Raw genomic sequence first — 14,428 nt, 5'->3', positions numbered from 1 at the left:
AGGTGGTCGCGAAAAGAAGGTGTAGTATTCCGTGCCTTGCTGAGCTAATTCAGAACTCGAAGATCTCATAATACAGGTCTAGCAATTCATGTATGTGATCCTACGTCAAGACAAAAGCGAAAAGCGACAGCGACGTCTCCCCACCACACCACAGTACCATATCTCATTCTTCCGCATCGCGCTTCGCAAACATCAATGAACTAATTGTCAATTGTCAACTTTGGTCATAGTGAGTCGGAGGCCTAGGCTGTCCAATCGAGGGACGGGCAAATGCCAGTCATGCTCGTATCGAACATCCGTGATGTCCGATTCGTACAAGTCGAGTTTGTACCAACGGAACATGGTGCCCAGTGTCATGGTGATCTCACTCAAAGCAACGCTATTACCCAGAAGAATCAGTCATCTGTTTCTCCCAGACGTTGCAGATATGGATCAAGGTAGATGGATAGAAAAGAATGGATGAAAGAAAGAACTGGACTGAACTGAACTTACTTGATTCCAATACACGATCTGGGGCCACGACCAAACGTAACCAGATAGTGCTCAAGAGACTCACCATCGTGCGTCTTCGAATTTTCCAGCCATCGCTCAGGGATAAAGGAATGCGAATCCGGAAAGATAGCCTCATCATGACAGACATCAACAGCGGTCATCGCGACCTGGGTGCCAGCTGGGATAGTCCACTCCTTGTACCTCAGCTCCCTATCAGCGTAAACCCGCGGATTGCGCGAGGATATGCCGTACGACAGCCTGAGTGCTTCCTGGATACACGCTTTGAGATAGGGCAGTTTCTCGAGTTCGAGAAGTTCGGGGATGTACCGGCGATTGGCATTGTTGGGTGGGAAGGCGTGCACGAGCTCCTTGTGGAGACGCGTGGCGATGTGGGGCGTGTTGACGATGTGGAATGTGCCGACGGCCAGGCAGATGGAGCTTGTTTCAACGCCGGCTGCCATTATGACTTGTGCTTCGTCGGTGATGCGTTTTTGGGTTAAGTCCGAGGGCGGGAGGTCGCTTTGGAGCATATGGTCGATTATCGTATGACGAGAGCTTTCGTTGGTAGTTTCGCCCTTGATAGAGCGTCCTACCAGATTCCATTGGTCCTGAGGATGTGTGGGTTAGGCTTTGACTCCTTGAGGATGCAGAGAGTGAGGTGGATGGAGTTCAATAGTTTACCTGTTTTAACCGAATCAGGCTTGATAGCAGTGGGAAGAATCTCATGACAATTGAGTCGGGAATAGAGTCCATGAGCTGATTGTTTGTTAGCAGTCTCATCATGAAGCTCAGTTAAGCTCAGCCATACTTACAGGAAGGAACCAGGGAAATTGTGTTGCAATGTGGCCAGATGATATAAACCCCAGGTATGCTTCATGGAACGACAAGAATCCAGGGGACTCGACATGACTGTATGTAAAGCCGAAAAAGTACTCCATCATGATATCGCCCGTCAGAGCAGGAAATGCCTTAGTTAAATTAACCGGTTTGTGACTTTCTACATATTCATCAAATTGTTTGCAGAGGAGCTCGAGTTTTTCGTGTATAACCGGTACCAAATTCATGACTGATCGTCTTGAGAACCTAGAGACATACTTAGGTCAGCGACGTCTGGGCTGGGCCTAGGAGAGCTAATGAAGGAGAGTCGAAACTTACATTGGATTCAGAGCTGCACGACGACGACGATGAACATCGCTATGGACTGTGGTCAAGATGGAGTTTCCGTTGCCTATCTTCACATCCCAGCCGTGTTTTTCGATATCGCGATACCCGTAGAATCCATTGTAGAACTGGCTGTCCTTGATGTGAACTTCGTAGGGTGTTACTCGGACAATAGGACCTAGTAGATATATAAGCTATTAAAGTATGGTCCGATTGAAGTACTGGAACATGCTACGGAGTTCAAGCTCTTACCATAGACGTCGTGCATTCTGTCAATCTCGCGGGAGAATTTGCCAATACGGACAAGTTCGTAGTAAGCTTCGTACCATTTTGAAAGAGCTGCCAATTTCGGGCCTGGGAATTTGGATAGAGGACTGAGGTAGAGACGGTAGACTGCAAGCGTGGCAAGTCCCAGAATCCATGCCCCAAGAGCTGTGATAGCACAAGAGGTCCAGGAAAAGGACAGCGACGACTTGAGGTCACGGGTGACAGATGATAAGGTCATGGTGAGATAGCTCTGTCTGGCACAATCACTTGTTCAACTTGATCAGTTGAGTTGCGTGAAGCTGAGGTTGAAGACGAGAGAACACAATGCATGCAGGGTGCCAGGGTTACGGAGGTGTGACCATAAAGTGAAAGGCCATAAGAAATACTTATGGCTTTTACAATACAACCCATTACGTAATCGCCAGTTGCACCTTCTCTGCGAGTAAGCGAGTGAGTTGCTAAAAGCAAGTGAATCAAAAATCAAATCGACAGGCTTGGGAGTTATGAAAGAACTTTAAGCAAGTGAATTAAAAAGCGAGTTCACAGGCCCAGAATTTGTGAATTAACTCTTAAGCAAGAATGAATCAGAAATCAAATCGACATATTCGGAAGTTGTGAATTGATTCTGACCTGCACCATGCATGCCCTTCGCTACATCAATTGCATTCCCACATCAAGCTTTACTACTTTGGAACCCCAAACACTAGCAAATCCGAGATACCGCAAACTAAAGCAAATATGAATGACCGCGAAGAAGACAATAGCACTATGGAGGTGAATCAGAAGTGCGCAGCCGAGTCAACACAAGACTATGCCGAGATATCTGGCACGCCTGCCACCACAGAAAGCAGCACTATCGAGCCTCGTCAAAGGCCAGGGCCGGCTGCTGCTATTCCTAGCACTGTAACTGACAACTCAGTTGATGATGCGCTCTCCAAACTTGGGGAACTTGGCATCCAAGAGATGACGAGCAGTGCCATTCCCGCATACACGACAACCGATGGTGGAAGAGCTGAGGATCGGATGAATGGGGATATCCAGGTTGAACGCAGCTGGTGTGAGAAACAACGGTCTGTTCTCCAGTGAATTTTCAACAGGACCTGAACATTCTAGATTGAATACTATCAAATCAGATGGTCTGTTCCACGAGCTTTGGCAAAGTAACAAGGCTAATGTTCCCCCTCCCTTACAGAAGCAAATATCCCTTCATTCAATTCAGCTGCCCTCAAAATCCTTTCATCCGCCGAGCCCGACACTGAAGTATGGCATGGAATGGATTACAAGCTTTTCACCGATGCCGCATCCCGATTCATGGATATGAACCAGGAGTGGGTGGTGGTGCCGACGTATGAAGACAAGAAGACACTCTTAATTGTATTATTTGGCAGTTTCATTATGGGCGACTTCTTCCAGAGGCAATTCATCGACTTGACTGAGTTCTTCAAGAGCGTTCAGCAAGGACCATGGTATAGCGAATCCACTCCGAGTGACGCTAAAGAGATGTTCGAGGCAGAAGAAAAGCGACTGGGATGCAAGATCCTACTTCAGGTGATGAAGTTGGTATCGGGCGAATTGAGAGCGATAGAAAGATCTCCACTAAACATCCCCAAGACGATGAAAGATGTTACTGATGCTATGTCAGAAGAGTGGGCTTCACGCTTGGGTACTTGACTGATAAGAACTCGCGGTACATCCGTTTTGGATTGAGGAACTGTGGGGAATTTTCTAAGTATTCAACATGTCCTACGTTGGACGATGGTGAGATATACTTTCATGTAGCTAGCTTACCGTCGATGCCTCTGGGTCGTAACATTAGAGTACCGGTAGAATCAAGTAACGAGTTTTGAGCTCTATCGTATCCAAGTGAGACCGTTGAGAGATGTCTGAAACGACGATGATCCCGAGCCTGATGAGTCTGTATAGGAGCAATTAATAGACTAGAGAACAGCCGTGAAGGAACGTGACCAATTTCAGCATCTAACTCGTCTCTATTTTCAGGCCTCCAGGGAAGAAATTTCGGGAGATCATGCGCTCTCGCACGCATACATCGTCTCCCCCAGCACGCCAATGTGTTGTTGCTTGCTGACAATGTCTCGATCCGATATACCAGGAGTGGGAATAATGTAAATCTCATCATTATTCAAGGGTCGAAGTTGGTGTCTATTCTGACTCTGTGCACGGTTTCGTAGAATGTGTTTGAGCTCGAGGAACTTGAAGAGCGCCTTCAAAAATAGGTCGTACCCCATGCCATAGGCTGGCCTAGTTTGCCCGTCACCTCAATAGGAGGCCGGTAATTTCTTCGGGTTTGTTTAGGTATGTAGCTTCGAGTGGAAGACGCATATACACCAGCCACTCCGGACCGATCATCTTTACTATGGCATTAATTTGAGCGTTCGATGATCCATCGAGCCACCACAAGCCATTAACCAACTTCGTAAATACCAAATAGTATGCCAATATAATAAGGGATCTCGGACGTTTTTCCTGCGCGCAGCGGGAAAATTCCTCAGATAGGAAGGATGGCCATGATATTATGCGTACGAAAAGAGGAGGAGTGAGGCCATCCTGACGGAGACCGGCATAGAGAATACCAAGAACATCAATGGCTTTGCAATACCATTCGAGATATTCAAAGTCCGAGTCCAGAGGGTTGATTTTCTCAACCATGTCGATCAAAATTTGCGGGACAACAGGTACGGTTCGCAGGGACGTTAACTCTCGTTTGAAAATAGGGGCGACATTCAATTTTTGAACATCTGCATAGGACCGCATCATTATGACTGAAGCAAGTCCGCGGTAAAGCACGATCCAGTTGACGACTGCGAGATCCCCGTCCGTGCTAACATAGTCCTTTGAGCATAGAACGACGAGCAAAATTGATGTGAGCAAAGACGCCTCCCAATTTTCTAATGACAGATGGAGGTTGCCCAGGTTCTCACGGAAGCTGTTCAAGGCTCGGACCCGATAGAGAGAAGTCTGCTGTTTGATCAGATTTATCTCGGGGCAATTTGGAATAAGGTGTTCCATGTGGAAAGAAGAGATGCCAAGGATGCAATTCAAGAGGAACTCATTGCCGAATCCGAGTTGAGGTGCATGCAGAAGTAGGACACCATCAGCCTGGTCAGTGACATTTATCGTGTTCCAAGTGATGGTTGACCAGTGATGCATCAGTCTTAAATCGTTGCGTGACATAAAGCTCGATGTGGACATGCTTTGGAAGGATGGAGCAGGGCTCAATGACCATGATCGAGGGACAAGCTCAATGTCTGTTTGTTCACCCCTAACGGGAGAGGCAGAAAAAGGGCTATCATTTTCAGAGGAGAACGACGGGATTGATGCGGAATTAGAGAGCGATGCTGCAGATTTGTAGATATATACGCATTTGAGATCTCTCTTCTCGCAGAAGCTGCATTTCGGTTGAGCTTCGTCGCACTTGGAATGGTCAATGACTGAGAGTTCTATGATTCAAACGGATGTACCTTGACTTTTCTGGTTTTGCAAGTTTTGCAACCCCCTCTTGACTTCTTATGAGGTCTTTTGGAAACAAAAGCTGTCATGGCTGATGCGGGGAAAAGTTGTTTTGAAGATGCGAGGATGTACGCGTAGGCGATGTTCAGCTGAAGTATAATACGGGCTGAACTAGGACAGATTTGGACCGATTCTAGCTACAGCTAGAGCCATAGATACCACCAAATACATAATTTGAGGCCATTCAAGCTTCAAGAGATGTCACCTCGTACTGTGCTGCTGTCGATGTATCTAGCGAATACGTAGGGTTATCGGACTATGCTAGGCCTTTGTAAAGACCTTGAAAATGTTCAATTATTGCTGATATGCGTTTTATAATACGGCATATATCCATATCTATACACAAGTGAAGGAAGTTTTACGAGAAAATCATTCCACAACATGAAGAGTGGTGTATGTAGATTACGTAATCGTTCAGGGTTTATGAGTACGAGTATATTTAGAGATCGTATATGTTTAGCGCGCGGCTACCGTCACGTCTCCCCGAAAAGCAAGACGCGACTCCAAGAACTTCGACCAGCAAAAGGAGACATATATTCTCATAATGGCCTCAATGTTCTCCTTGCCGAGCGAGGTTATGTTGACCTCCCTTGCTTCTCAATTTCCTTGTCGGGAACAGCAGATCCGCTCTCTGGCAACTCTGCTCGCAGTAAGTATCTCCATGGCGTGTCCTGGACCAAGCTTTGAGAGGCAGAACTAACACTTTGCCAATTAGATAAGAGGAGCCCCGAGCAGGAACATTGTGCTGTATGGTCTTGAGGCTACTGGTAAAAGCGCCATTGCGAAAGCACTTTTACAAAGGCTCTCCACCGAGTCCGACAACAGCTTGGTCAACGGAGATTCTGATGTGCCCCTCGAGCAATTACGGTATGCTGTTATAAAGAGCGCAGAATGTATAACTGGAAGACATTTGCTCGAGCAAACTGTGGGGACAGTAGCAAAAGCTGTAAATTGGGAGGGCAACGTGGGTCGATGTGAAAATGTTGCACAGTTGGTTGTTGAGCTGGGTCGGATGTTGGAGGGCCGGAGAATTTCAGATAAAGGGGCCACAAATTATAGAATAGTCCTGGTTTTTGATGGTATAGATCACCAAAGGGAGGCTCCGCCGACTCTGCTCCCGGGTTTAGCAAGACTAGGAGAAATCGTAAGTCCCTCCCCAAGCCAGGTATATTGACAATAAATTCTAACCGCAATAACCCAGATACCAAAACTCACAACCCTCTACATCGTCACAGCCCCTCGACCCAACTTCCTCCACCTCCCTGGTGTCCCACACATCCACTTCCCCTCTTACACCAAGCCTGAACTACTCCAAATCCTCTCATCTACTTCCCCAACCCCCCAACTCCCAAGCGGCGCAAAAGAAACACAAGAAACCTGGTCCCGCTTCACCTCCGCAGTCTACGACTCCTTATCCAAGCACTCAGGCCGCGACATCCTCTCCTGCCGCTCCATTAGTCTGCGTCTCTGGCCCCGCTTTATAAAGCCCATCCTCGACGGCCAGCTATCCGCTACCCCATTCGGTCGTCTCCTCGTAGCAAACCGCTCCCTATTCCAAAATGAATCAGTCCTCATCCCAGGAATTATATCGGAACCACCATTCGCCAAATCTGGAGCTCTAGTACAGCCAGGCAATGAGAGTAAGGGCAAATACCAAGGCATAGCAGCCCAGCTCCCCTACTACTCCCGCCTCCTCCTCGTAGCCTCCTACCTCGCATCCTTCAACCCGTCCCGCTTCGACACCGTCCACTTCATGAAATCCGCGTCTTCAAAACGCCGCAAAAAGGGCGGCGGAACCGCGCTCTCCCGCTCCTCCACCACGAAACGCCGCACCATCTCCCGCAAACTCCTCGGCCCCCAAGCCTTCGTGCTCGAACGCATGCTAGCCATCTTCCACTGTATAAAAGACGATGCAGACTCAAGAGGAAGACATGGACTTGGAAATGACAGAAAGAGGGAGAGGCAGAATGGCAGTGCGGATATACAGATGGCCATCGCCACGCTCGCGAGTCTGCGCTTGCTTGTCAAGATGGGCGCGCAGAACGCGGGCGATACCATGGATGGCGCGTGCAGGTATAGAGTTGCTGTTGGCTGGGAAGTAGTGAGGGGCGTGGCGAGGAGTGTAGGCGTCGAGGCGGAGGATTATCTTGCTGATTAATTGCACGAGATATTTGATACTGATCCTAATACTACTTTATACCAGCCACGAAAAGAACACAATACCTAATTCAGCTTTGTTGCAACATTTTCTCCTGCTCCCCAATATCTATACATACCTCGCTCTGAAAGAAAAAATGCAAGAAGTCCAGATCACCAAACCCCCCCACCTCGTCCAGGCTAAAATCAATTGCGTTTTGATATTTGGCCGTAGTATATTTGACTAACGTAACCTAATTAATAAGCCGTCATAAACATGGATTGCCGTGGCTAAAATCATGGATTGTATATAGCTTCCCACCTAATCGCCGTTCGTTTATAAATACAACCAAACCTGCGTCATTATTGCCAACACCTAGCCCGGCTCAGTCCCACCCAACCGCCTATTCAAGTTCAAAGTGCCGCTCGCTCGCTCATTCGCTCATTCATTCATTCAATCATTTATAACTACTCACATAACAACACAATCTCTCTCCTTCCCTGCCGGGGCTTCCTGCCCCGACGAACTCCCCGCCGTTCCTCTCCGCCCTAGAACCGGTCCACCCGCCGTCGGCCTCCTCTGTCCTACTGGACCTGGACTCCCCTGCATACCCTGGTTCGTAGCAGAATACGCGCTCGTTCGCCTAGGAGGCTGATTGGGATGACTGGGGTGGTAATCTGGCGGGACGTAAGCTGCTTGATGGGAAGCGTGTTCGTAGCTAGGCGGCGGTGCATCGACTCCTGCTTCTGGGTCGGCTGGCGGCGCCGGTGCTGTACCGGTACGGCGGGGTGGAATTGCGGGGCGGTTCTCTGTGGATGTGTTTCGTAACCCGCCCCTGGCTCCGCCGCGAATGCTGGCACCGTTTGGACCTCCACGCCCGCCGCGGGTATGGACGGGTACATTGTTATTTTGTACCCCTTGTTGTTCAATGTACTGTTGAGAAAGCCGTGCGTCACGCTCTGCGGCTTGACGTCTTTGAGCGACTTCATTGCGGTGGCGCTCTTCTTCTTCTTCTTGAAGTTGAAGAGCAAGTGCTAGATCGTGATCTTCTTGTTCAGTATTTGGGCTTTGAGGTGGTGCAGGCTCATAATGATTTGACGAGCTACTAGGTGTGCTTAGGTGTTGTGGATGATTCGGGATTTGCTCAGAGCCTTTCTGGCGATCTGCAACTGTAGTCCAGCCAGAACCAGATTCATGAGTATTGGACTGTGAAGGTGTGGCAGGCGCACCTCCGACGAGTCTAAAGTCTCCTGAGAAGAATTCGGCATTCTCTCCAGTAACATCGATTAGTGATTCCCAAACAACTTCTTCGTGGGTTGCATAACCCATGTCAGTTACAAGCTGAAGCAGCTGTAGGGTATCTGGATGTCGGTAGAGTGTCGAGAAATGATCGTTTCGAAAAAGAATTGCTACTGCTCCTGGGGCTAAGGATGCCGTGATGATTTCTAGACCAGAAGGGGTGAGCTGTGTTGCATTGCTCGAGAAGAACGCTTTGATTGTGGCAATATCCTCGAGGGTTGCTTGTTCTTCAAAACTCAAACCTTCTCTGTCCATCTTATCTTCAAGTTCCTCTTCTCGGAACATGAGGTTTTGAGCATCCTCATAAGACTTTGCAGATCTTGAAAGGGCAATGTGTGCTGGGGAATCTTGTTTTGGTAGCCAGCCGTGTATCAGAGGAATCGAGAAGGTGCTATAAAGTTTCATTTCTCGAGTATCCTCAAAAGTACCGGGGATCGATACTTCTCGTTCACTTGGATGAACATGTGACATGGATTTTCTAGGGTCATTTGGCGATTGCGAAGCTGCGGCTGGGAGGAATCGAGGATTGACATTCATACCGGTATGAAGGGTAAGCAGGAATTTGTACAAATCGCTCACATCAGGAAGCTCTTGTGCGGCATCACCACGGCGCCCAGACATGAGCTCGTCAAATACTACATCAAGAAGCAACCCCAAACTGACTTGCTCTCGTGATCTCAGAGCTTCTACCAAAGCCGTTTCAACGTTGGCAGGTGTCGATAAAGATAGAGCATTGACAAGGGCCAGAAGAGGGCAAGGACCATTGGCATTCTGTACCAAGATGGGGGAAACTCTTGGATTTTTTTCAGCGGTAACATCATGCCATGTGATCTTCTTAATTTCGTAAGTCTCCCTTTTCTGCGTTCGAACAGCAGAACCAGGTGTTCCTGGGTCAAGGGCCGAGCTTGAACTTGGGCTTTGTGTAGTAATTATAGGGCGTGGAGGCTGGGCTGGTGGTTGCTCTTGTGATATCCTTGGAGGAAGAGTCGGCGCTTCTAGCTCCGAGACATGAGTTTCTGTTCCATCTGCTGTCACAATGCCGCTTTGTTGGGCACCGGATGCAGCATTATCATGATCAATAAAATCCCATCCTTCACCAGACTGTCCTTGATCACCGGCGCTTATGAATTGGCTGTTACTGGCAACAGGCTCTTTGCCCTTCCCCCCTGAAATTTCACCCCATACGTTTCGGCTATCTCCAATTGGTTGCCCATCATGTCCACTGGGAGCCGGCTTTCCATGCACCGGGGAAGACTCGTCATCAAATCCCTCTTCGTCCCAAGCGGGGGATTCTGGTTCATCCAAGTTTATTAGATCTGCATGTTGCAACGTCTCAAGTGGAGGAATTTGGGGGGCTTGGCTGGGCCGTTGGGAGCTAGACCATGCTGCATTTCCCGAGTCTTCTCTTTGCAATTGTGGTATAGGAGGTGGGTGTGTCCGGCTCTGCTGGTCGAGGGCTGGTTGCCAAGGATTCGATGATGGTTCGGATACTGAAAGGTTCGAGAATTTTTGCGAAGGAACATTTTCTCTGAATGTTAGATTTGCTTTCTAAAGTGGGTAGGTGCTTAACATACCATGATCAATAGGCGGTGGCGGTGGAGGAGGATTAGATGGCTCCGCGGGTTTCTCACCCCAAGCATCTGCACTGCTCTCCTTTCCACTATTTATTGTTGAACCCGTTGCCTGTCGCCGCAAAAATGGATTTGTACCTTCCGTACTCGGTCTTAAAGATTCGTGAGAACTATTCTGCAGAGTAGAAGGCGGTCCAACTCTCAAAGCTTCGGGAAGCGGCTTGTCGGCATCATGTGTATTCTCAGCAGCTGGCTGCATATCATGTCTTTCCTCGCTCCAGACATTCGAACTCCCGGCATCTGAATCTGTAGCTGATCGAAGCTCGGCTCGTGCGTCTTGCATTGAGAATGCGTTCGGGGCATTTGTAGAGATTGGGGTAACGGGATATGGTGGGGCAGCAGTGGTGGGTGCCAGAGTTTGGTCTCTTTGAGGAACTGGCTTTCGAGTAACCATTTTGACTAAATTCAGCCGGAGACTATCTAGACTTGAAGGTGTTGCATGAAATCCACCGGCTTTTTGTCCCTGTTGACTAGGATTCCTCTCCAAGCCGATTAAGGGTTACAAAGTCCGAGTGGGTTATATTCTCTGATGTCGCTGGTTGAAGGTTGTCCACATGGTATTGTAAATCAAAGTTGATGCTCCACACAATGAGTCTTCGGAATGGATTGAATATAGGGAAACTGTGGTTTGAACTGAAGATTGAAAGAAGAAGGCGGAGCTGGTAGGCAGCAAAGGAAACAAGCTTCTTACTGTAGGCCGGCTTGCTTGCCCTGTACATTGATACTAGCGCATCTTGGTGGTATTCGTATCGATAACCGTGTGGCCAGATACATACCTAGGCCTAGGTACGAAGTACTATAACTATGTAATCTTTCCAATTTTGGGTATAAAAGCTTATAATTAATACGTCCATTAACTCCTACAGTTTTTTACGGCTTTCTCCACAAAAGCACCTAATGCTCCGCTCTCATGCTAGATAGACAAAGGGCCCTCGGCCCTCTCACTATAGTTGATAATGTCCCACGCCGCCTAGTACATTATACATTGGGGCCGTAAAACACTAACACTGAAGGAGTTGACTGATAAATCCTCTGCTATTTCATGTTACCTGTATCTGTATAAATCTGGAGACCACGTTATCGACTTACGCGTCTTTCTCTCCCTTTGCCTCTTTCTGTACCCAGCCACATCCAACGATTGCATTAGTAGCTACGGCGACCGAGACGTACCATCAGCGGAAGGCTGAGAAATTCTGGAATGTGGAGAAAAATACTTCCATCTTTACACAAGGCTGTCGCTCCCACCTGCTGCACCAAAAGCATGACTCGATAGACAAATCCTTTTTCCCTTACACAATGCATTCGCTGGTTACACCAAACGCTTGGGTGGTCCTTCGACTTCCCTCCGACTCTTTCAAACTCCTTCAAATAGTGCCGAATACGTGAGTGACTAGAGCCTGAGTGAGCAGCTTCTTACTTCTCTCCTCGTCTCGTGTGTGTCGCATTGCTAAATATCCCGTAGCATTGTATCGTTAGGCAAATATGGCACATTCTCAAGTAATCTCATTATCGAGCGACCATATAATCTTACGTACGAACTGCTAGACCGTCGGGCGGGGCAGAAGGACTCAGATCTGCGAATTGTCCCCGCCTCAGAAATACACGCCGACACCATCGCCGAAGAAGATGCCGCCTCAAATCCCAAAGAGGCGGAAGACAAAGTCGTGATAGGTGGAGATGGAGTTGAGTTCGAGCTCCTTGCCGAGAATGGAGAAGTCATTATACGATCCAACCGTGAAACAATCGATGATTCAGCGCGGCAGACTCTTACCATGGAAGAGATCGAAGTCCTAAAACGAGAAGGAACAGGTGCAGGAAAAGACTTGATAGCGAAACTCATGTTATCGCATACAGGCATTGACCAGAAGACTACATTTTCGCTGGCAAAGTACAAGTTGCTCAAAACAAAGAAGTATTTAAAACGGTTTACTGTCTTGCCACTGGATGTACCCTTATTAACGCACTGGATGATGACGGAGAAGGATGCGAACAAAATCTTGGAAATGAGGAACGAGGCGGTATCCTTGATTGGAAGTTGGTCGAATGTGCATTTCTCAGAATCTCTCCCAGACACAGAAGGCGGACGATGGCTAGTCGTAGACGAGACAGGTGGTTTATTAGTAGCAGCCATGGCCGAACGAATGGGCATATTACACCCAAGCTCAGATTTCAACTGGGAAGGTAAACCAGAAGGACCCCACAGAGAAGAAGCCCCGCCCGCAACATCAAACACCATAACGCTCGTCCACAACAACGCACAACCCAACCTCAGTCTCCTAAAATACTTCCTCTACGACCCAACCACAACCTCCCCGCCTTGTCCCACCCATCCCTTAAACAACCACCTCCACGCCCTCTCTTGGCTCCAACTCCTCAAACCATCTGAAGACACCACATACAGCAGCCAAATCGAGACACTTTCCCCCGAAGAACTCTCCCAGATGAAATCCGCCAAACGCGGAACCTACTACCGCAAACTCCGCCGCTGGACAAGAACCACCCATATAGTCAACTCAACACTAAACGGCGGCTTCGACGGCCTTGCAGTAGCATCCTCAATGGACCCCTCCTCCATCCTCCGCCACATGCTCCCCCTTCTCCGCGGCGGCGCAAGTATAGCCATCTACTCCCCCACCATCGAACCCCTCGTCACCCTCGCCGACATGTACTCCACATCCCGACGCACAGCATTCATCCAAGCACCACCAGCGTCCTTCGCTGAGCTAGATGACGAAGATAGGGGGGTTGAATGGCAGGGCGATGAGGACTTTCCGCTTAATCCGACGTTGGTGCTCAATGCTAGTGTGCAAAGCGCTAGGATCAGGGAGTGGCAGGTTTTACCGGGACGCACGCATCCTATGATGACGGGGAAAGGGGGCGCGGAGGGCTATCTTTTCACGGGGTTTAGGGTTCTCCCGGCGAAGGGTAGAGTGGAGGCTAGGGGGAAGTTTGGGAGGAAGAAGAGGGGGGATGATAAGGTGGGAGCGGTTGTGAAGGGAGAGATGGTTGGTGAGGAAGGGGTGAAGACATCTAATACAGAAATGGCGCAGGATACTACGGAAGTGAAAAGCGAAGACTTAGAGATGGCGGGATTATAGGATTTTTGTATCATCTATCTCTGGATAATTAGAGCCAGTGCCAGTGTAATTCAGTAGCAGCTCAGAACCTCGTTGTTTCGCCACATATCTTCTCTTCTGTATTCATACCACTCCTTAATCCCACCTCCAACCATCCACCTACATATCAGTCCCCGTCCACAATTCACAGTCCTAAGCCCCACCACCACCACAGCCGCAAAGTAAGCCCTCCACCCCTCACAACTGCTTTCCCATAAACCGCCTCTTCGCGAAACTCAACCACCACTTACTCGGCCTTTCCGCACCCCCCTCATACATCCTCGCCAACAGCCTCTGCGCCAACTCCTGTCTAACCTGCCCTAGATACTGCCTCAGCGTCTCAGCCTCCTGCCGATTCTCCGGCCCTGCAAACATCTGATTCAGCGGAAATCCCGGTTCGCCGGGAATCGAGAAATTTGTATCAAGCGCAATGTTCTGCACTTCTTTCTGTGCTTCCCTATAATTTCCCCCGAGGCATTAGTTGTCATGCACCAAACCCATACCCCATACTTTCTCCCAATTCATTCCTAAATCGAACTGGCTAAAGGTCTTCTTTATTTAACGAAACGAAATCAAATACCACGCACCTTGCAGAATAACTAGGCTTCACCTTCCCCAAACACTCACTCACCCACAGAATCCCATAAATCAGCAACCGGTCCGCAGGCCCCTGGATCTCGAAGTTCCGGAAAAACGTATTCGCGCGGAACAGGCTCAGCACCTCGTCCAGCGCATCGTAGGACTCTGAGTCGGGCTCGGGCGATTCGTGGGGCGCGAGGCTGCTGTCGAGGGGCAGC

General features: G+C 48.9%; 6 protein-coding genes across 6 annotated transcripts; 2 read left to right on the top strand and 4 right to left on the bottom strand.

Moving 5' to 3' along the window:
• Window positions 1–207: 207 nt before the first annotated feature.
• On the bottom strand, window positions 208–2,158 carry sdnE_3 (Cytochrome P450 monooxygenase; the record flags this gene model as incomplete). The annotated part of the gene is made up of 6 exons (XM_031149830.1): window positions 208–379; window positions 493–1,100; window positions 1,174–1,248; window positions 1,305–1,575; window positions 1,648–1,831; window positions 1,906–2,158. 6 exons carry the CDS (start codon window positions 2,156–2,158, stop codon window positions 208–210), a joined length of 1,563 nt encoding a protein of 520 aa, XP_031006473.1.
• A 2,033-nt stretch (window positions 2,159–4,191) lies between these two features.
• Window positions 4,192–5,477, bottom strand: UPC2_5 (Sterol uptake control protein; the record flags this gene model as incomplete). Its single annotated transcript, XM_031149829.1, has 2 exons — window positions 4,192–5,352; window positions 5,400–5,477. The coding sequence occupies 2 exons, from the start codon at window positions 5,475–5,477 to the stop codon at window positions 4,192–4,194; spliced, it is 1,239 nt and encodes a 412-aa protein (XP_031006470.1).
• A 515-nt stretch (window positions 5,478–5,992) lies between these two features.
• Window positions 5,993–7,606, top strand: orc5 (Origin recognition complex subunit; the record flags this gene model as incomplete). Its single annotated transcript, XM_031149828.1, has 3 exons — window positions 5,993–6,097; window positions 6,164–6,592; window positions 6,650–7,606. 3 exons carry the CDS (start codon window positions 5,993–5,995, stop codon window positions 7,604–7,606), a joined length of 1,491 nt encoding a protein of 496 aa, XP_031006471.1.
• Window positions 7,607–8,056: 450 nt separating this feature from the next.
• Window positions 8,057–10,909, bottom strand: YPL191C (Ubiquitin carboxyl-terminal hydrolase; the record flags this gene model as incomplete). Its single annotated transcript, XM_031149827.1, has 2 exons — window positions 8,057–10,410; window positions 10,459–10,909. The coding sequence occupies 2 exons, from the start codon at window positions 10,907–10,909 to the stop codon at window positions 8,057–8,059; spliced, it is 2,805 nt and encodes a 934-aa protein (XP_031006468.1).
• Window positions 10,910–11,811: 902 nt separating this feature from the next.
• On the top strand, window positions 11,812–13,613 carry trm6 (tRNA (adenine(58)-N(1))-methyltransferase non-catalytic subunit; the record flags this gene model as incomplete). The annotated part of the gene is made up of 2 exons (XM_031149826.1): window positions 11,812–11,897; window positions 11,978–13,613. 2 exons carry the CDS (start codon window positions 11,812–11,814, stop codon window positions 13,611–13,613), a joined length of 1,722 nt encoding a protein of 573 aa, XP_031006469.1.
• A 216-nt stretch (window positions 13,614–13,829) lies between these two features.
• On the bottom strand, window positions 13,830–14,428 carry arc3 (Actin-related protein 2/3 complex subunit; the record flags this gene model as incomplete). The annotated part of the gene is made up of 2 exons (XM_031149825.1): window positions 13,830–14,088; window positions 14,219–14,428. Coding segments are annotated over 2 exons (469 nt in total), but the record flags the coding sequence as incomplete, so codon positions are not given.

The sequence above is a fragment of the Lachnellula hyalina genome (assembly GCF_007821495.1).
Source record: "Lachnellula hyalina strain CBS 185.66 chromosome Unknown contig00044, whole genome shotgun sequence".
Lineage (NCBI taxonomy): Eukaryota > Fungi > Ascomycota > Leotiomycetes > Helotiales > Lachnaceae > Lachnellula > Lachnellula hyalina.
Note: the sequence above shows the minus strand (reverse complement) of the source record. Positions and strands in the feature narration are given on the sequence as shown.